The 23424-nt window shown below is 42.6% G+C and overlaps 1 protein-coding gene across 11 annotated transcripts in view; it reads right to left on the reverse strand.

Annotated features, from left to right (window-relative positions):
- Rbms1 (RNA binding motif single stranded interacting protein 1) overlaps positions 1 to 23424 on the reverse strand; it is a 217948-nt gene that overhangs the window by 31351 nt on the left and 163173 nt on the right. For all 11 annotated transcript variants that reach the window (XM_028867823.2, XM_028867618.2, XM_028867549.2 and 8 more), the window contains exons 3-5: positions 16794 to 16852; positions 11794 to 11885; positions 971 to 1128 (exon numbers count right to left, since the gene is read on the reverse strand). In XM_028867823.2, coding sequence (XP_028723656.1) covers positions 971 to 1128; positions 11794 to 11885; positions 16794 to 16852 — 309 coding nt within the window. The remainder of the gene's footprint in view (positions 1 to 970; positions 1129 to 11793; positions 11886 to 16793; positions 16853 to 23424) is intronic.

The raw sequence follows: 23424 nt of genomic DNA on the forward strand, positions 1-23424 counted from the left end.
CAGACTGTCTGGTCCAATGGGACACGTGACTAAAAGCCAACAGAACCAAGCAGCAGCCCTTGGTTTTGTGACTTAATGGGGAGGTGACAATGATAAGGTCCCTTAGTAATAAATGCTTTAACGAATAAATGCTTTGTTGACATCACAAGTTTGCGGTAAGATGTGAATGTCATTTCCGTAGTTAAGTGAACATCAGCATTTTCCCTCCAAAAATCAGTTAATAATTTAATGCATGCTGATATTATCTGTCAGTGCCTACTGCTAATAAATTCTTAAATAATTCACTGTAAAATAAGCTTTTGTGTAGGGGCTTTAAGATTATAAATCTGCCACAAATCAAAGCTCTTTCTGTTTACTTTAATTCTCTAGAAACCAATTTATCCACTAAGGGATCCTTTCTAGGAAAGGGGTAAAGATTCCATCGGTGGGACAGGGGTGCTTCAGTTATATCTAAAACAGTCATTAAAAAAACGAATCTGAAGAATTGTAAACTGTCAGAAGCTTCTAAGTTGATGAGATGGCTAGGTATTATGTCCCCTTTTTCCTTTCCGAATGTCTGAAATATTTAGCTTAAAAAACCTAACTAAACCTGTTATTTTGAGTCAGACTTCTATCTGAGAAAAAGATACTGATTTATCTATGAACCTTGGGAGACTTGTTTGTGTGTGAATGGTTACAAGCATCTTGAAGTAAGGAGCCAAGCTGTCAGGAGCAAGTGTCCAGGACCACTGTTCTTGTGACAATTCCAGCCATGAGCCACATAGGACTTACTGCACTCGCTTTGGCGAGTCCAGAACTTCCCAAGGCTTGGAAAAATCATGCGTGTAAAGTCACATGCAATTGAAATCCACAGCACAACTGGCTCCCGTGACCCTGGCTGAGGCGTTCTCTTTCCGGTTCTTTTTCACTTTCTAGAAAAGTGACTCAGCTGAGCTACAACTCTTTGTAAGGAGACGGGCAGGGCGCTCACCTGGCAAAGCCAACACCGCGGCTGGTGCCACTGGAATCACGCAGGACCCTTGTAGAAATCACTTGTCCAAAGGGTTTGAGCATATTTTCAAGTTCTTGCTCGTCCATGGACAGCGGCAGGTTAGAAATGTACAGGTTGGTAGGATCTTGTTCCTGTTGCTAAGGCAGAACAGAAAGTCGGCGGTCACTTTTCAGCAGAAGGGAGACGTTTATGCTAGCCCATTTTTATGCAGCCACTGGCTCTGCAAGTCCTGTAAGCACTATGCAGTGAGACCCTGGCGTGTAGAGAACACTTAAGGCATCTCGGACACTTGAAAATCGTGTCTGAGGTTTTGTACAAGCTGTACAGGCCAGGCGTGGTCCCCAATGTCATCCTCAGCAGATGTGGAAGTGGTACCACTGGTCTGCACTGGCTTGGGGAGGATGTTCTTCCATTGCAAGTGTCAGCAGCATGCCGTGACGCCAGGATGAACTAACCACTGCTGTTTTCTGAAGTCCATGCCAAGCTCACGGCTATCCTGGAGCCAACTACTGCTAATAATGCAACTTGGAGATCCGGGAAGAAAGATTCTGGACCAACTCTGTGGAGTCCAGTACAGGCTGGGGTCAATTCCCCTCCACTGCCCCATGGCAGAATCCATACTACTTTACTTTTTCCTTTCTTCTTTTTCTGATACATGGTCTCACTACGTCATAATCCCCTAGTCTCAGCTTTCTGAGTGCCGGGATTAGAGATGTCTGCACCACCATCCTTGGTTCCATTCTATTTTAAACAGTGGTCACCAGAGGGAAAAGGACAGCTCCTAATTTAAACTAGAAACCATAAGCCCTAGCAAGTGATACAGCACTATCAGAACACATCTTAGAATGGAGACTAGACGGGGAAGGCAGGCTGGGCCAATCTTGGTTCCACAAAGGGTCATCTGCTATCCATGGGCCTGGAGACTGCACCTGACAGGTACTGGATGGACAGTGTAGAACCCCAGGCCCATGCGTGCAGAACCAGAAGCTGCATTTTAGCAGGATGAGCAGCTGATTAACGAGCGCATCAAGTTTGGGAAGAGACATGCTCATCAGATCATCTCCCACTCAGCCTTCCTTTGTTAGAGAGGAATCAGCTGGAACCAAAGACATGCGACTGAACTGTGTGCACTGAGAACATGTGTGACCGTGATGCACGCGCAGGGAGAGCTTGCTATCCACACCACTGCGGAAAGCCTACCTGACGACAAGAATATTTCCTAAGTCAAAATTCACCTAGGCAACTGAGGTTGGTCCAAGTTTCACTTCAAAATTCCCTTTGATCATATGCTCCCCTTGCTTCTGGTTCTGGAGATGAACCCGGGGCCTTGAGCTTTCTAGGCAAGTAAGTGTCCTACCACAGAACTGTATCCCTCGTTCCCCAGTTTTATCTTTGTACACTGAAGCACATGAGCTGACTGCTCTTTAATAAGCACTATTGGTAAAGTCATTAATTGATGTCTTAGCCTTTGGCAACGGAATAATATCCTCATTAGGACTTCCTCGATTTCTGAAGTACACAGTGTTCTAAAAATATATGTGAAGCAGCATGCACGTGTGCCTTTGTACAAAGTCTTTCTAATGTTTCTTAACATTAAATAAACCTGAAATGAAATCTCTCCTTTGTTGTGGGATAATGCTTTTGTACACTGGTTTAATAAAACGCTGATTGGCCAGTAGTCAGGCAGGAAGTATAGGTGGGATAAGCAGACAAGGAGAATTCTGGGAAGAGGAAGGCTGAGCGAGGAGACACCAGCCCACCGTCCAGGGAGCAGCATGTAATGGCACACAGGTAAAGCCACGGAAAATGTGGTGACATACAGATTAACAGAAATGGGCTGAGTTTAAGTGTAAGAGCTAGTCAGTAGGAAGCCTGAGCTAATGGCCGAGCATTTTATTAAACCAGTATACAAAAACATTATTCCACAACACTCCTTTCATATAATTTTCAAGCAATAACAAACACTGACTATTTGTCTTTTTAAGATTTAAAATCATCTAGAGCTGGGGTTCAGCTCACTGTTAGAGCTCTTGTCTGGCATGAGGTCTTAGGCTTAACTTCTGGCACTCCACACATGAATGAAGAAATGGACCCCTAAACCAACAGAGTCATTTAGTTTCCTACAGAATGATAAATGTCTGGTATTCCCAATAATTAAAGTAAAAAGACACAGAAGAATGGGCAACCCATACCGTCCTTAGAACTCCCTGGCCCAGGTAAGAAAGAAGGCAGTGTACAGCCAGGCCAAAGGCAGAGAGCACTGGCTCTGAGCCCAGATGGTCCAGGTCCAATAAAAAAAGAAACATTTCAAAATGTTCAACACCAACCAGCTCAACAATCTCCTTCATGGTGAATCAAAACTGCACCTGTCTCTGCTTTCTAGCTGAGATGAGAAGGATTTAGTGTGGTAGCACTGGTTAACTCACACCGAACAAAACATCTCAGTGTCAGTTAGATAAAGCATATCTTTAATGTTGAAAATGTGCCAAGTTATTTAACAGATGTAGGGCAATAATGCGTACATTGTTTCAAAAAAACAAGGGAAGACAATAGAGTTGTCTTCAGGTGTTAAAAGCTCTCAGATTGGCCTGAGGTGGGGGCAGGGGGGAAGTCTTATCTCTTCATTGTCACCCCACTTGCTGCCTCAGCCAACTTCACCCAGTAAATCACACAGTCCCTCCAAGAGCCATCTCACTTGGGGCCCCACCTCCCAAGTCTCTGGGATTCGTTCCTGTGGAAACCCACACAAGCAGGGTCACTGTTCCTAGAAAAGAGCTTTAGCGCAAAAGGGCTCCTCCAATGTAGCCCATGCATTCCAGACGCTCCCTACAAAGCAACTGCGACCCTAGTCCCATCTTCTAGTAGCTCACAGGTCAACAGAGGGGCAAGAAAACATGAAGCAAAGGCTAGATACATACAAACCACATTGGGAGGATGGATGGAGCCTCAAAGATGAGAGGCTAAGTTTGCTGAGAGAACATGGGACATCCAGAGCAAGCTAAATCAAGAGGCTTCGCTTTCAGTCTGAAACAGGAAGTGGCCTTACTTTGTCAGTTATTACGTTCGATTCCCATCCCCACGCCCCATTCCTGGAGTTCTAACACTGAAGAAAATGACCACACAGCCTTGTTCTAGCTCCAAAACTTCCTTGAAACCCTGTGCTTGATCTTAGAGTTCATGCCTATGAATTCAACACTTGTAGAGGCTGAGACAGGAGAATTGCTGTTAAGTTGTAGCCTGGGCTACATAGACCAGCCTAGGCTATAATGTGAGACCCTCTCTCAGCATCTATTCCCATCCAACATGAGAGTTACACTTGGCTTCTAGTCCCCAACAATTTGAATTTGGAGAGAGACAAGCTCTGGAACCTGATACCATTAAGCGACTGATACTTTAGGGAGACAAACCACCATGTTTTGGGATGTCCCCCTCCCTCCCCAGAGGTATGTTGGGAGAGGATGGAGGAGGGATTGTTTTTTGACAGCCAAACTCTGCAAAAGAAGGTTTCAGAGGCACAAAAGGAGGGGAAGGCATGATTAAGACTCATAAATCAGGCTTAGGTTCGGAATAAAGCAGGAACTGGCTAATTAAAGGTCATGAAAATACTTTCTAGACAAAGATATGCTATAATGACCTAAATGTGTAATGTAAGAAATGAACAACCGGATTCCTCAGACTTCTGAAATTATGATTATAAAGATTTCAACGACTTCATATTTAAGCATCCTCACAGAACTTTTTACACATTCAAGTCTTTTTAAAAGGGGAGTTGACAAGGAAGACATGAGTACTTTCCAATGTGTCTTAGTTGCTTCTGGGATAAATATTAATGAAAGCAATATATACTTTGTAGAGTTTCAATTTAACCTAAAGATTTACCAATAGTGAAAAAAAACAACTCAAATATTAAAATGGTTAAAAGCTTGAATGGAGGTGTGTGTGTGTGTGTGTGTGTGTGTGTGTGTGTGTGTGTGTGTATGTGTGTATATGATCAATCACTATGATAGAGTGACATACAATGGACTAAATATATGTAAATATTTCCTATGACTTTAAAAAAATATCCTGGGCGTTTGAACTCAGGAGCCTTTTGAGTGCTGGGCAGGAACTGTGCTGCTGAGCTACATCCCAGGCCTGCGGAGATTTCTGGTATTTGTTTCCCATAGCAACAACCCTGTCAGTCAAGTGTCCTCATTTGGGATGACCATTACAGCTGGTCTCATGTATTCTTTCTTTCCACGTGGTCGACCTGTCCTGCAAACACTACCCACAATGCTGCAGTAATTTAAAACTTAAAACACCAAAGAATGGGGTAAAACCCCAGGCCGGTTGTACCAGACACACACACCACACACACACACACACACACACACACACACACACACACACACACCAATCAAATCCTCTAAATGTCCACAAAGTCTCATTACTGTATATATTCATAGGAAATGGGACATAAAGTATTTATAGTAATTGGTGGTGTTTTGAATGAAGATTAATTTAGTCTCTTTAAAATCAGTCACAACCCTGTTTCATTGTGTCTAAATAATAAAGCGCCATGTCTGAAAAAAATTATTCTGTCAATTACAGGTAGCCAAGAACAGTGGGTGCATTGGGCCTCTTTATGTCCCTAGGCACGGATGGGGTCCAGGAGCTTTCCAAACACGTGGAAAAAGAAGTCCCACACTGGCTGTGAGTGGGCTAATGGCACTACTGCTCACTTGAGTAGAAGAGCCAGGCTTTGGAGGTCCCACATGGTGTAAAGCACTCAGTCATCATCTGAAAGAAATTAACAAAACCCTCCCTGTGCTTGTGGAATGGTTCCTAAAATGCAAGAAAGGGACTTGGCAGGAGGAGCAGACATCTGTTTTCGTCTGTTTTCTCTTGTGCTGAATAGGTTCACCCACCAGCCAATGGCCGCTGACGGAGCCTGCAGACTGCTCAGTGCATGGCAGGCCTCTGGGTAAGGGGAACTGAATCCTGCTCATTTGTCTGCTTACTTGTTGAGAAAAGCATGCAAGCTTACTATCCCTAATGGCCTGCCGACCCCCAGCCAGCCTTAGGAGGTGACAAAGAGCTGTTAGGAGCTACTCTGTCTCAGGTAGCATGCTCAGAGAGTCATGCCTTGCATCTTTTCAGCCAGTTATCTGTCTTTCTTTTAAGAGAATCTGATTTTTTGTCTTTTGGAGGCAGGGTCTCACATCTGTATAGCCTGGGCTAGATTGGAACTTACCATGTAGCTCAAGCTGGCCTCAAACTCACAGTAATTGTCCTGCCTCGACTTCCCACATGTTGGGACTGCAGGCATGAGCCACGACAGCTGGCTTACATATTTGAGAAGGAGATACACATTTGAAACATCTGCTCTGTTTCACGTATGTCAGCTTTCCAAAAGGCCCAAGGTCATTTCTGTTTGGTAAGTTTCATCAAGGTGCTACTCCATGGACCTAATTTCCAAAACATCCCTTTTCTAAATTCCCGGTGTCTATCCAACTTTGGAATAAAGCCTTTTCTCTTAATTAGTTGATACTTTTAATCAATAAAGCCAACACTTCATGCCCACCACATGGCAGGAACTGAGCAAAGCTGTGGAACATAGAGCATGAATGGGAAACAGCCACCCTCATGTTCCCAGTTTACAGTTTTGAAAGTCAGTTTTAATTTACCTCAGCCCTGGTACCCCAGGTGTCAAGCAACATTACAGCTCAGCCTTCTCTCAGCTGAGTGCCCCTTTGTTGCTTCAGATTACACAAGAGGTAAAGACTATAGTATGCGGGGATTTTTAACACAACGCAGTACCCCCTCCCCCGAGTCCTTCACTAGAAGAAAGTGGACAGTGATTGGTCCCTTGTAGTGTAACCACACAAGCCAGACTTAAATTTCCTTTATATAAATTCTCTCCCCAAAAGATGTGCATCAGGTAACCCTTGAGTTCATCAGCGTAAGAGAATGAAGACCAGATACCCAAACCCATGATTTTATGGCAGAGAACAAGAGATCTGATAGCATTTTAAAAAGTGATTTTAAAGATGAGAAATGGAGCTGGGCGGTGGTGGAGCACGCCTTTAATCCCAGAACTCGGGAGGCAGAGGCAGGCGGATCTCTGTGAGTTCGAGACCAGCCTGGGCTACCAAGTGAGTTCCAGGAAAAGCACAAAGCTACACCGAGAAACCCTGTCTTGAAAAACCAAAAAAAAAAAAAAAAAAGATGAGAAATGGAAAAGGAACCAGGTCCTGAAATTTATATTCTGCAGAATGATGACATACAGCCAGCATCCCTGAATCTGTGCATTGGTCCTTTCCACAGGTGACAGAGAATCATGTCCCCTGCAAAGTAAAGCTGTGAAACCCTTGTATGGGGCTTGTTCTTAACGTTCCCGGAAGATGGCATTCAGAGTGCATCACTGAAATGACCTATAGAGACAATCTATACCCAAGCCTCTTTTGAATAAATGCACTGTAAAGATTTCTTCCAAACATAGCCTATCTGTTTGGAAGAAATATGCTTCCTAATACTACAGGGGCTAAGATGGTACATAGGGGCTACCCCATAAAGGCCCCTGTGTTTTTTTGATAGGTTGATAAAACAGCCTTCTTTCTAACTCAGTTTTGACAATGGGTGTTGGTGTTCCCAGGATCCACAGTGAGAAACTACCTAGAGAAAGTCTACAAGAATCTGGCTATGACTGGATTAGGGTGAGTGGCTGATCATCCAGATCTGTCTAGAAGAGAGACAGAGGCTGAGAATGACATCTACGTGGAGAGAAAGGCAGCCATGTTCTGGGCCTCCACATGTGGTCTTTTAGCCTCTCATTAGCAGCCAAGCAACAGGGCTTTCAGCAGACCTGACAGAAAATGTGATCTGTATCCCACCGGCCCGCAGGATACAATGGGTCGATGTATGACTCAAAAGCTGAACAACAGAAAAGCAGAAAGCTGACTGAAAGGGCCTACCAGGGCGGCTGGGAAGTAATTACTCTCTTACTGAGGGTTGGTAAAGAGATGGGAACTAGGACTCACTGGAAGCTGGCTTGCTCACATGTAGAACATTTCTAGCACTCAGGAGGCAGACGTGGAAGAATCACGGACTCAAAGTCACCCTGAGCTATGTGGTTAAGTCCCCTCCTAAAAACCCCAAAGAAGTGGACCACACAGAGCGGCTTTAGAGTGAGTTAGAGTCCCCTAGGGAGGCTGGCTGCCTAGGAGGGCAGGGAGAGACAGCTAGCTCACCGGAGGAAGGCTGACAGTTAGTTAGCCTGGGGGATGGGAGGTGGGTTGGGTAGAGAGCTCAGAAACACGCCCAGGGTACTTTATGAGAAAGAACATCTGTTTACTGCCCATGAGAGAAAGTCAGCCAGATTCCATCACTGTTAGGCCAACAGACCTTCCCACCCTCTGCTAGTGCTCCAGCTCTGAAGGGTTAGAAAGCCCAGCTGAGGAGCTGAAAGAGACTGGGCAGGAACACACACTGCTAGGAAGAGCAGACCTAACTCAGGGGAAGGGAACCGTCCCTGCTGTTACCTGATACTCAGAGTTTCTGTGAAACAGGACTGTGTTTAAATGGTAAGCACTGAATATCATACATTAAATATCTCTTCTTCAAGTGTTTAGCATCAAAATGTTAATCAAATGTTAAAATATTTTGCATTATTTTAGTAAGAAAAAATTATAATACATTATATATCAGTCACAACCACAACCAATCTTCTAAAAATGTAATTAGATTTAGCTGCAATGTAACTAAGCCCATTCATCACATGCCAGTCTACATGTTCACATAATAAATGATCACTGGGATGGAAACCTTCAAAATGCTGCTTCCAGATCACCCAATAGTCAATACTGCTGCCAGCAAATGACTGCAATGTAGTCTGTGATGGCCCCCTTGGAACCAGCAACAGCCAAGACTCATATTTTATAGAGCTCTGGGCAGTCTGTGAAACCCCTATACATGACCCCACAGTTTACATACTGCATATGAAATGTAATGAGGCTTTCCCTTCAACAGACTGTTACTTAAACACCACATTAAATGAGGTTGGACAACATGAATACAGACAGAGATGGCCGAAAATGTAGTGAAAGAGATGCTGTAAGTTATGGCATTTCGGTGTGAAAAGTCAAGAGAAGGGACTTTCTGAAATGGGAGTAGTTGCAGAAGTCATTGCATCTCTCCTGGATATTATCAAAAGAGAAAGGAGGAGCTTTGCAGAGTGAGTTGGGATGTATAGAGTGAAGGACAAAACTGTGGTGTTCTGGGTAAGCCCTGCTTATCATTATGTCCAGTCACACATTGATTCCGGGGGCAGAATAAATATTCTATAGATCAGAACACAAATAGGCACGCTGTGTTCACAATGTGCTTACGATCTCATAGTTCTTCCACTTGTTTTCAACACCAACACTGGACATTGCTCATATGATGGGCAATCATCTGAAAACTGGGATGCTTCCTATTGATGGTTTCTGTTTGTCTTAACTTCTACTCTGGAGGCCAGCTCAGCGCCAAGTGGTGTGGATTAGAAGGAAGGAATCCTTTGTAGGAAACCTTTATCTGTGTCGATTCTTACACAGTATCTCTACACTGGCAGCTGTAGGGCTGTGAGCAGCTAACTTATCTCTTAGGTCTTCTCAAGTGACCTATGTCTTCCTCATCGTCCTTGAACTTCTATAAGCCTTCTTTCCTGGACATGTGAGTGTTCCTTAGGGAGTGATCATGTGGTACTATTCAGAAGTAGCCAAGGACAGTACCCAATTATTTTCCTCTGCACTTCATAAAGCCTGGTAATAGAAAAACCATTGCTCTTTTGAAAAGATGACTTGAAATAACATACTGCCAAATATTAGGCTTTAAAATATTTGACACAGAAACTGATGCATGGAAAAAAAAAAAACAACAACCCACGATTATCTACATAAATTTCCTATAGGAACTATATGTAAGGATATCATCCAAGCTTACATTTGCCCTATAAAGACCAGGGCATACACACTGGCTTAGTTAATGTGACTTTGAGATGTGTTTAGTGTATAATGAAATTTCTGTTATAGAATACAACACATTAAGAATGCACCGTGCTTCAAGGGTTGCCTCTTTCTGATTCTTACTCATTTTTAATAAAAATATGTGAATTTGAAAGCTACATATGGTGGTTTATGTCTGTAATCTGAGTAGTCAGGAGGTGGAGGTAAAGATTCAGAAGTCCAAGGTCATCCTCAGTGACATAGGGAGTACAAGGGCAGCCTGGGATATGTGAGCTCCTATCTCAAAGAACAAGAACAGGCTCATTGCCAGTAAGTTGGAGAACAACCTCAAGTCTCTTTAGCTTTAGGATTCTAACTACTCTGGGTTGGTGATTTTGGTCATGCTAAACTAACCTTTCCAAGTTCATCAAATCATCTGAGGCTTTAAGCGTTTTATACACTTGGATGTATTTGTGCATACGTGCTACGGTGTGCTTATTGGTATCAGAGAGGCTGTAAGAGTTAGCCTCCCTTCCTGCTACAGTGGTTGCAGGGACAGAACCCAGGTTAGCAGGCGTGGCAGTGAGTGCGTTTATCAGCTGGGCCCTCTGCAGCAGTATCCTGACTCTGACGGTGAATCTGACGTGAAAGGAGACACGTACTAGTGAGTCAATCCACTCACATGTCTAAGTGATGACATTCCTGGATTCTAGGTCTTTAACCTTGCAAGGAAGCTAGCAAAAGAGAACAGAACTCAGGGAAGGCATTATGTCTTAAAGTAATTAAAACCCAGGCACATTGTGCTTGAATGCTTATGAAGCATGAAACATATGGTCCTCGTTTTATAGTCCTTGAGTGCTTAGGCATATTCTTCACTTGGAGGAAAATTTCAACAATATTCCTCAGTGAGGATGCTTAAAGTCCAACAGAAATAAGTCTTGAATAAAGTCCATGTAAAACTACTGAAGGATAGATTCATATTACATAAATAATCAGCATGTAAAAATCATCTGGCTATCATACAGATAAAACAGCATCTATGGCATACATTCATATCCTACCTCTCATTTGTATAAATCCATGTGAGCCACTTATATATCCCTTCAAATTACGCACAATTACCTTTCCTATCTTCAATTGTGTGTGTCTGTGTCTGGAGGCCGGTTTACACTAGATGACTTTCTCAGTAGCCCTCCACGTTAGTTTTTGACAGGGTCTCTCACTGAACCTGGAGTTCACCGATTCAGCTTGAATATTTCACTGAGCTTGGCTTTTTACACGCCTGTCAGGGATCCTATGTTTGCATGGCAATCACTTTACCAACCAGCCATCTTCCAATCCCTCCCCAGTTACTTTATAAATGAATCTCCTGGTTATTATACAAAGGGATGGGTTTCACTGTGACATTTCCATACCTATGATAGCTTGTCCTTCTTTACCCATTCCTTCTCTCTCCTTTTGCCGTTCTCCCTCCTCTCCCCAAATACCTCTCATTCTGCTTTGAGACATATGTATCCCCTTACCTTCTCTTTGAGGTGTGCCTAAAATGGCTTCATTCTTTGGCCAACAAATTGTGAAGCTCTATTTTCCGAAAACGGTGTAGATTTTAAAGCCTTCCGGAATTCTGATTATCCAAGAAAATCGGATGCTATTTCTGGACTCACTTATGGGGTTACATAATTTACTATGCAAAGTATACACATTTGTCAATCCTTCTTTAGAATATGAAGAAGAAAGCCTTTGCATAATTGCTATGACTGAGGATGCATGCCTGGGTGCATAGCAGTGCTTGGAGGGATGGAGGAGCAGCAACCTTCAGGGACACAGGGCTCCACTCACCTTTGCCATCTGAGCCTGGACTCCACTAGCCTTCAGGGCAGAGACAGCTTTCTGGGCTGCTGCAGGACTGTCGAAGTCAACGAAGCCATAACCTGAAATGCAAGAGACACTCTTCTTAAGCCATTACCTTTTGATTATAGGAAGTATTTAAAAAAAAAAGGACTTCATTTTGGTTCTGATACAGGCATTAGAAGTAGATGTGTGCATGGTGCAGTGGTTTCCTTGATCCTTCAAAGCATCCCTTAAAAGCATGTGTGTGTGAGGGGTGTGTGGGGACATGAGCTTTGCCTTCTTAAAGATCTTCTCAGGTGTCCTAGAGTTGAGCTGTAAACACCTGACATTTAAGTTGCTAAGCAAGGTATAGATAGATAGATAGATAGATAGACAGACAGACAGACAGACAAATAAATAAACAAATAAGTAAGTAAAGGGGCATTGGGGGTGTTGTGAGAGACAACTTCAGGAACATTTAAAGCATATAACAAAAAAAAAGATCGAGCTATTTGACTAGCTCAAAAGTGACAGAAACAAAAATTATGTATTCTATGGATTATCCCTTAGTTTTCTACGTTAAAGTAAGTGTGAACATTTGATACTAAAATAAAGTCTAAATTTTAGTGCCTAGTTAAAAGTACTCATTTACCTAAAATAACATTAGCTCTCTCCAAAATCAAGGAGAGAAGGAAAATGCTTCCAGATACCTGAAATAGTTATTTTACCCTTTGCATAAAGACTAAAGATAGTATGCAACATAGTAAAACACACCTAAGAAAGGCCACTCTTCAGTGCTCATTTACCTGTGGTTTCACAAACACTCTTAATGAGCTCATCATCTATGTTCCAGGCCACAGGAAATCAAAACAGGAAACTAGGGGGTGGAGGCTGAGGAAGGCAGCACTGAATATCTACACATGGACGGTACCTACAGTGCAGACTAGCAAGAAGGAGTGTCACGGGCCTCTTGTAGATTCACCAGACATCACTGCATGAAAACAGCCTATCAGAGCGTTCACTGCAGTAACTCTTCACATACTGAGGAAGGGGTAAGCATATTTAGGACAACTTAAAAGACTTGCTAGGAGCCTAACCCAAATACCAGCTTTGCTCTGAACTCAAGTCATAGGAAATTTTATTTTTATACAGGTATATATCTCTATTATGCTTGTGTACATACATGGGTGTACCTAGATGTACATGCATTTATTTAATAAAAAATATTAAAATATTATTAACATTTTTGTTTGAGGCAAGGTCTTGCTACATAGCACAAGCTACTGGGGACCTGCACTTCTCCTCAGCCTTGTGAGTACATGCACTGCCACACTTAGCTCGAAAATTAACTTTAGTAAGTATAATTTGAAAGAGAATAGCACTATTTAGAAGTCTATGAAGAAGAGGAGGCAGGCCTCGGATCAATACTCAGAATTTATGAAGAGATAGTACTGGTGTTGGAGGGACATGCATACAACAGTGACGTAAAAGAGAAACACGCAACAGTCATGCCACAGCACTGGCCTCATGACCTGCTTCTTCACAAAGTGAACTGTAATGGAACAGACCACCAGTTACAGACGTGGACATTTCAGGAGGGAGGGATGCGGATGTTGAAATAAGCAACAGCTCCTTTATAGTACTTGGAATTGGATTGAGAGAGGCTTATTTGATTTAGTTAGTACAAAAATAGCCAGGTTGGGAAGAAAAAGGAGGCAGCTGATGCCAGCCAAAGCAGACAGTGTTCCTCAATTGCCAGGGTAGGAGATAGGTTGAACACATTTGGGGCTTATGTTAATATGCATCACCTTTGGATTCTCAGGCAAGCTCTGCCTCTGACTTTCTCATACAACTCCCCAATGTCTGGAGATCATAAACAAACACACCCTGCTGCACTGAAATGATGCAGCCTCTACTGATGTACACGTCCTTTTACCAACTCTGCCACTGCCAATACATTACAATAAGCAGAACCTCTCCGCCATGATGCTATTTATTGCACTTGAAGTTGCAATCTGCTCGTATAATAGGACCATTCTTTGTTTTTATTGTTGTAATACGAAATACAAATTGTTGCATTCAGTCATGGATAGCATGTGTTTCTGGCCTTTGTAGAATCCTACTCTAGGAATTCATAACCATTTATTGAAGATAAACAAAACTGGTAACCATGCAGCCATGCGCTGTCCATTTATCTGTACTACTTTCAAGTAGAGGTAAGACCCATACAATTTCATACGATGTCTATAGAATTAATTAGATCTCGTTGTATAAACAGGGATGCAGCTGTCTTTGAAGGTGGGGCTAAGTAACATGCAGGTTTGCTCACTGATGATCCTAGGAGATTAAGTCATCAGGTCCCAAGACCCTGAGTAGTCATATTCATCCTGCTTACTGAAGTCTGCCCCCATTGTGAAAAGACTGAACATGGGCAGAGTATGCTTTGCATTTCTGCTTTGGTTTCTATCAAACACAGGCTTCTTTTGTGATAAAATGAGGTTTTCTGTCTGCACTTTACCAGTCTGATTTACCCTCACCCACGTTTTTCTTCTGTGTTAATGTGTATATATACTCTCATCTCATCTATAACTCAATTTCTAGCCAAGCCTTTGTGGGCTTTTCTGTCCTAACCTGCCTCAAAACCTTTTGTTTGCTAAATTTTGACAAAAATTGAAATATAAAATACCAACTGAATCATCAACAACTAATACACCTTATTTAGACTTAACATTTTCTTCATCTTAACTTAAGAGAGGCTGCCAAATAAGTTTGTGAAAAAGTCTCATGACCTTCAAAGATCTCTTGGAGTCCTGTGTGAAATACTTGAATATATTTAATCTCTAAAAATTATATTTAGTATAGCGTTTCTCATTTATAGCAATTCTCTATAATCTCTTATGTATTAATTTATCTATATGCACTGAAACTATCATACATGAAAAACTATACACACATATACATATACCGACCATAGTAAATTATTGTAGGTGGCATGTTATCCAGCTTTATTATGAACCAAACTGTTATCTCTCATTTGTCTCAACATTACCCCATCCTGCAAACTCATTCTGGCTGGCACAACTTTATAAACTCCCTCTTGATCATCTTCTCCCCTTACCTCTATTTCACACCCTACACAGCTGCCGATGCACACTATGCAGAGGCTGGTGAGACTGAGAATCCTGGAAAGAATCATGCGTGGCCCCACAGAGCAGTGTCTCCCAAGGCCTGCTTGATGAGAAGGTGGCCAGGAGACTTGCTGGATTGAACAGCAGCTCTGAATCACCCTTACTTTTGTTTAGAAGCCTCATAAATCTCTCTATCTGTGGATGCTTCCCCACAAACACGCAGCTTTGCATATGGCAGGGTGAGATTCACTGTCCTTGCCTAGACCACGCTGAACATGCGGCAGAATTCTGGTTTCCAGGAAAGAGGCAGCCACTGGAGAAGAACACACGGAAGTGCCTTTCAGTCTGGGCACTGGAGAGTTCAGCTGGAGAAGGGGTTCTCCCCGACTCAATGTCACAGCTCTGCTTTTTCAGCATTATGAACTGCCACAGCAGATTTCTCTGGAGTGAGGAAGAAAGGGAGGGATGGGGGACTAAAACCATTTATCCACTGGGATTTCTCTCCCAGTTTGAAGTTCACTTTTGAGATCAGCTTCCTGCTTTGTGCTTGGTGAGGGCCTATTTTTCTCCATAAAACCAAAAGACTTTTTTTTTTGTGTGTGTGTGTGTATGTGTGTGTGTATGTCTCTGATCTCCCAAATCATTTATTGATGCTAAATAAAACCAATCTTGGCAACTAAGTGCATGCATTTCCGCATGCATTTGACTCTCTCTGGTTTAATTCATTTTAAATATTTATTGGGTACCACTCTACATAAAGCACACTCTATTCACTGTCCTAAGGCAAAACTGCCTTAATATGCCATGTTGATTAAACACGGGCTTAGATATTTGCCACAATAGCTCCTTTAAATCTCGGCACTTTGAAGAGGGAGCATACAATGAACCACTTCAAGTCTAGATTAAAGGAAAGGACTGGCTTACAAGGGGAGGCCTCACCCTAGGCTTCATTTATGTTCTCTGCCTTTTTCATTGCTAAGCCAATGCCCCATCACCACGACTTGAAAAACTGGGGTCTAATTAATGAGGAGATTTGCCTTCTCTGCCTATTCCTGTCAACCTTGCTTCAATTCCCGGGGTCAGTAGTTAGAGTCAAAGTCAGCTGACTCCATTCTTCCATTTTCCTAGAAATCACATGCCTATTGTTAAGACACTGGATCATTAAAAGTCAGATGCACAGAGCATCTGCGCCACCCTGCTCTGGACGCTTTCACTCGCAGCTCAAGGAGCTGGATGAGCTCATCCTAATTGCATGGAAAACTGAAGGTCAGTGCATCAAATTAATGCAGCAGCATATTTCAAAGGGGCGCGTGACCTCCCCTCCCTGGTACAATTTGGTCAGTGAAAATGGTTCCCTCCTCCCTGCCGCCAATATTGTCAACAGGCATTCAGCAGAGAACAATCGAGAGTATTGAAACATGTAATTAAGTACTGCTTAAAACTACTCTATTCTAATTAATAGAGCCAATTTACACAATATGTAACCTTTTCAGTTCTTTGGTACAGTCCAATGGTCTTCAGTAAGCAGCTCTAATCTCCCCAGGCTCAGGAAAGGAAAGCTATTCTCCAGCTCTGCTCCCCCCCCCCCACACTTTTAGAGGCAGGGGCTAAATGCCAACTCGTATTTTTACATGTTAACTCTACTGGTGCCAAATCCAGAATTCTGGCAAACTGCTAGTTGTGGGGTTTCCAGCCAAAACTCAACCAGGGACAAAACAAACGTAAGCAATATGCTGACATTGTGCAAGACAGAAACTGGGTGACATACGAGACTTGCTTTTTATTTTTAACACCATGAGGTTAATTGTGAAACCGAAGACCACTCACTCAGTTGTCTTTCTGAAGCTATGGCCGAGGGGATGACTGCCCACAGAAACATACCTTTGCACTTGTTGGTTGTCTTATCCAAAATTGCCTTCGTGGAGACGATTTTCCCATATCTAAAACAAAAGGCAACAGGAAGAAGTCATAAGGAACTCTTATTCATGTCCAAGTCCAAAGAACACACATACTTTTTTTTCAAACATCTGCAAACTTTAAAGTACAAAATGTTCTTTACTGAGGGGCACGCAATGAGAATTCTGAACTTTAAACTAAAAAATGGAATGGCCAGGCTCTCCCTTTGAAGCTCTGTATTAAGTTTGATGTTTAGCTTTGAAGAACAGGTACTTTCCTGACAATCTTTGGGGGGGGGGGAATGCACTGTACACTCTATACAAAAAAAATTTTTTTTTCTCCTTCTGGTAACATTATGTCTGTGGTCAACTACAAAGCCAAATACAAGGCCACAGATCTATTAAAGTCCTACAACCCACACAGCTTTTATGAAATACAGACAGCAAAAAACTTGTTGTATTATTCTATTGATCCTGACTCAGTGAACAGTGCTGTGAGGTCACAGGCTAGGCGGCAGCTGTATATGTATTATGCTTAACAAACTTGAAAGATAGTGGTAAAAGATAGGTCTTTTTTCTTTTGCCAAAGACTTCTACATTTATAAACGTTACTAATATCACCTTCTAACTCAGTAATAACTATTAGTATGGTGAGAGTGAGCATGTATTTGTGTATAAGACAGACGGTTGAGACGATGAAACTGAACAGGGATTAATCACTAATTTAATGATTGTGTGCATGAGAAATGTGGTTAAATTCCTTATGGTGTCACAGAAATTGGGGAGAGGAAAAATGCATATTATTCTGATTTAGTGCACTGCTCCTAAACGTTAGATGTTAATTTATATTCACATGCAGATACTAACTCCATACCTACTTGGTGCAGACCCTGAGGAAAAGCACTATTACCTATGCTTGTTTTCTAACACCTCAGGGAAATGCCTGAAAAAGAGTATTTATATTTTTTAAAATCAAAGTAAACTAGAGAGAAATATGCAGGACATATTTCATGAGTCTGGGGCCCAAATTTCCTCACGTGTATATAGTTAAGTTCTAAAATTCCACTTTCCTGATGGTTAATTTACAAGTTTCTAAACACGTTCTCTTATGCCTTTCTCATGATGGACTTTTGAGGATTAAAAGATGGAATGAGTCTTAATGCTGGGGATGTAGCTGGCTGGCTGAGGACTTGTCTAGCATGTCATGAATGCACTGAGGCACCGGGGAGTGAGAAAAGAAACTCACGTGTCTCAAGTGCGTGAGGCAATCTCAGAAATCTGCATCCCTTTCTATACCACTCTGAATATTATAAACTTGTACTTGTGCATTAAGAGCAGCTGAAATACATTTGTCTGGAGGAAACAAATGGCCACGAGCCACCTCTCTTATCCATCTAATTCTCCTCCTTCCACTCTGTATAATCACGTAGTCAAATGAGTTCTAACTAGGCATGAAAGTAAAGATAATTTAGGGTTCCACTGATAATTACATCCAAGAGGCATAATGCAGCACAAACACCTTCAATTCCCTGAAGAAACACCGAGCATTTATAACAACATCCACTTGGATCACTACGTTTACAAAAATAGATGTAAAGACGCAGGAGCGCCAAGAACACACAAGACATGAAGACGACCCTTTAGCAGGCACTCAACTTCCAAGGTCACATGCTTGGTCTTTCCCAGCATTCTCCCACCTGCAGGCTTCAATGAAAGCACTTCTCAGATTCTGCCACCCGCACATCTCCCAAAGCAGGGAAAAGTTGGTACGACTCCAGCTGAGAACAAGGGGGCTGACGGTCACTTAAGTGAGGATACCTTGCCTGAGGTCTCAGAGCGCGGGCTTTTTGTCAGGACAAGGTCGGGAGTTGGCACTGTCCCCTCTGCTGCTGCTTTGAACACTTCATGATGGCAAAGACACGGAGACGTAGGGGACATAAAGAGGCTAACACTCAGGCCACACACACACACACACACACACACACACACACACACACACCCCGCCCCACTGCGCTGTTTCTTCTCTGCTGCCAGAGACATGGCGCTCACGCTCACACCTGCGCTGTGTGCACGGCTCTTCACCATGGGAACCGGTACCCACAGAGGTGGCTCTCATTCCATCTCCGTGGTCCATCTGGGGCTTCCCTGTCAAATTCCACTTCCTTGCCTCCCTTTTTACATTTAGTGTTTGATCCTTAACCCTGACTTTATTTGGACATGTATCCAGAGATGTAGTTGTAATTCATTTTTTATGATGCCATTTCTCGTTCCTGACTTTTTTTAAAAAACACACAAATTCTGCAAGAGCATTTGTTTGTCTTCACTTCTTTCTTTCTACTTAAATGTCTTACTGTTTTGTTAAGATAGCAAGTATTTAGTTAAAAATTGCCTCCTGCCTACCACTTTCTAAATTCTATTCTCAAAGCATCCCAAACACATACTCCATCTCCTCCCCGTGTCTCGATTCAGTAACACTGTGACTCCCCCCATCTCCCCCCAAGGTTACCCAGGACTGTATCAGTGCAGTCATCCCTCAAAGACAACTGTAACCCTGCTGAGCTTTGTCTCTGACGCTTCCAAAATCCCCTTCTTCCCCACGCTGTCTAGACTTCCTTTAAAAGCACTAAATAGTCCTCTGGCCACCACCAGTCTGTCTAAGAGGACTTGTCTGCGTAAATGTACCCCAAACACCACTTTAGACATGTCCATCCCATCTGTCCATTACCCCAGCTTACCCATCTAGATCCCGAAGGGCCTGTGCCAATCTTTTCTTCCCAGAAGCCAGCCCTAATTGTCTGATTCACTGAAGAAATAATAAAGGGGATTACAGTTACCAAACTCCTACTTATGCTCTTAAAGCCATACCATGAACAATGATGAGGTTATGTGTAGTGTGTTTTATACATCTTATGTATTTTATTCATCTCCACAGTCTGTTATTATTCCCATTATTGTAAATGGTAGAAAAAAAAATCACCTTTTGAGTCTAAGACTTTGCCTAAATTTCCAAAGTTCAAAAACTGCATGTTACTTAAGTTCAGCCTATTTATGAGGTTATTATGAAAAGCAGTGTGTCCTTCATTAGCTCAGCTATGAAAGGAGATGGGGGGGGATGACAATGAGCAGTCGGACTCAGTGGTCCCTTCCATTTCGATGCTGACACGGATTTCTCTTTTTCCAAGGCCAGCAGTTTTTGTTTGTTTTAACATGAAACAAATGCATGCTTCGAGACTGACAAAAAGGAAATGAAGAGAAGACATTCTGAAATTGATCAGTTTGACTTTCCATTGCGGGTTTCGTCAGCTCGTGGGCCAGGACGGAAAGACCGTGGTTCCACTCTCTGTCGGCGGAGTTACGGTCTGCTGGCTTCCTGCACACAGGGAGGTGATTACTTGGAGCCACTGAGGGGTGCAAGGGGTTTCCCTTTCATTAAACATCTCCACGCTGTCCACTCAGAGCATAATGGGAAATGGTCACTGTTGTCCTGATAGCTTTACTTGCAGTAAGATTTAATAATGGGGGGGGAGGAGGTGTCACAGGTAATTAGAACTTAATCTGCATCTACTCTCAACCACTAGTGCTCACAAGAGTAACAGATGGTTGGGTACAAGTTGATAAAGCAACCCAAACTTTCAGCTTCCCTTGTTCCCATCTGTAGCTTAATTTGTTTAAAAAAAAAAAATTAAGGAAAAGAGAGGTACAATGTACTAGGCAAATGGGGGCCCTTGACTGGCAGAATGCACACTCTAAGAACACGGAACAGGGACACACCCGAGAATGGGGGGGGTATAGGGCTGTGTGGAAGCACTGTGTCTATGCTGATTCTTCAGGTTTTATCCAACTTCAAAGGATCGAGGCTCAGCCCGCAGCCCTCGATGCCCTGATTATGATGCCCTTTCTATGAGCAGCTAATCCACTCCAGAGGAAGCACCAGCAGTAACAGGATCAAGAGTAATTAAGAGATGTGACTGCAGAATAATTAGAATTTCAAAGGGAGAGGATAACAAGTAAAAATTCACGTTTAGACCTACTTGCTTATGCGGACAAGACTGAAGAACTGCTTAGAATGTACTAAAACTTATTTAGCTTGCAATATATCTATAGTCTTTTCTCTCCCATTAACACTTGTGACTAAAAATCAAATATATTTTAGTTTTAATTTGAAAAAAAGATGATTTGCTTGTCCCCACCGCTTTCTCCCTTCTAAGTTATATCTTTCTTTTTAGTTTATTCTAATCACAAAAGCAATACATACTACTGGAATTAGAACACAGATATTAGGCTGATAAGATTAAAATCACCCAAAGTCCAGATCTGAATGGTGGTGTGCTCCTCACAGGTTGTAAGTGATGTATGTGCAAACATGTGCACACACACACACACACACACACACACACACACACACACACACACTCTTTCCCTTCCCACTTGCCATCCCCTCTTCCCAGTTAACATATGTTTGGGCTTGGGAGATGTGCGTCTACACCAACCACCGCCAACAGATGGCGATCGTGGTTGATGTTATCTTAACACTGGTCATTTCAAGCTGAAGGTACTACTTGCAGTGTTCACGCCAGACTTGGAAGACACTATGAACATCATTAGAGCTGTAAAAGCAGGGAGTGACTGAAACAATAGTACAAAGTAGTGTGTGCTTATAATGTTGACAAAAAGATGCACTGCATTTGAGAAAGCCAAATGCTGCTCACGAATACAGGAGGATGGCTTATGTTTAAACTCAGGAGTGCTCCTTAAGAACCAAATGAGAGATGATGTCACTATATAGATAACAGACAGCAGGAAGGACAGACAGCATGAAGTGAGGACAAACTAAGAAAAATAAAAACATTACAGACTTGGTGAGTTCACTGGGGGGAGATTAAAGACATTTTTTTTTTTAATTAATACAGCTCTTATTTTGTGGCACTACTGACTGCTGGGTGATTGTCTCATAATTTAATCTTCACAACAACCGTTTTCTCTTGACTAGGTGGTATGTGATTTCTACTTTGTACACGTGAAACTCAGGAGCAGAGTGAGTCTACTCAAGGTTACACAGCTAATAAGTAGCAAAGATACAGGGCAGGAAGTTTGCTTTGGAGTGTAAAGGCCACGTGTGTTGACAATTACAGAAACGTGGGTCACCAACCACAGACAGGTTCAAAGCAATTCCACTCTTAGTTGCATGCTTTATAAGAGGAAAGGGCAGACTGTCACTACTAATGTCTCTAGGACGGACACTGATGACATTCACAAAGAGGTCGCAGTGGCCTACCTTGGGGTAAGATACCCAATAAAGTATATCAGTGAGAGGAGGCACAACTAGGCTAAAAGTTTATAAGGAATAATTCATGGATCTATTTCATGGGAACAAATCTGAGGACTGTCAATCAAATCCATTCTTGTTATTCTGGAATTGCTGGGGGAAAAGAAAAACAACCCTCATATATGACTATAAACTTAATCGCACTCGGGACGTAGAAGTAGGTGGCTCTCTGAGTTCGAAGCCAGCCTCAGTCTACAAAGTGAGTTGCATGACCCCCAGGGCTACACAGAGAAACTCTGTCTCAAAACAAAAACAAAACAAAACCCCAAAGTTATCTTCACCCCCAGACCTCCATGTGCACACCTACAGCTCTATGTCCACCCCGCACCCACAACCATAACCTCATTCCTACTCTGACAGGCACACAGATGATGCTTAAGATGGAAATTTTCTAGCTCACCCTTTCTGGTGCTTTGTTTTGTCAAGGGCCTCTCAGGAAAAGGGGATTTCCTAAAATTTGCTTTAGCTCATCGAACTGTGTGCTTAGACAGAGTAAGGAAAACAGAGTACAAATGACATCCGTTTAACAGAAAAGTTTGTTAGTGAGCAAGGCCTAAGGTAAAATAGGAGTGATTTACCCAGGCTGTGCTGACTCCTCACTACCTTAAATGAGTGAATTGGTAATATTTTCTCTGTTTAATAAAGGAAGTAGTAGGATTTGAAGATAAGATACAAGATATGAAAATTTCCAATTAGGCAATCAAGTTCAAACAGATTTTTTTAAGACTATGTTTCACACTGACAGTTTTCATGGTTTCCAGAAAACTGGTCTAGGACATGAAAATATTAAGCATATATAAAGGCATTTCAGTTGTTTTAGCCAAACTCAGATAACCACCCCATCTACGTGTATTGTATGGCTGCGAGGGGTTGTATCCCCACAGCACAGGGAACTGTGTCTTACACACTTGGCAATGAAGCCAGAGTTTCCAGAAGGAAAATGCTTGGCAAGAGAAGCAACTGCAGACCTGAAGGTCAGAGACAACTGAAGCCCTGGTGCAGAAGGCCGGCCGATCACAGCAAAGACCAGCATAGCAGGAGAGATCAATCAAGAACGCCACTCACTCACCGATCCTCATAGCGTGCCGCAGTGTGACCTTCACCACACAAGGCCGATGAAAGATGTGTAAGATGCTAGATCAACTAGGAAGGGGGCGGTCCTTTGAGGGATGTGAGGAGTTTTCAGTACAAAACCACCTTAGTACTAAAATAAAAATCCAAGACCTTGTCTGCAGAATCCTAGACAAAGAAGGCATAACTAGAGAACTGTCAGGCTGAGCAATCGACAGCC

This window comes from Peromyscus leucopus, chromosome 4, assembly GCF_004664715.2.
Source record: "Peromyscus leucopus breed LL Stock chromosome 4, UCI_PerLeu_2.1, whole genome shotgun sequence".
In the NCBI taxonomy this organism is placed as follows: Eukaryota; Metazoa; Chordata; class Mammalia; order Rodentia; family Cricetidae; genus Peromyscus; species Peromyscus leucopus.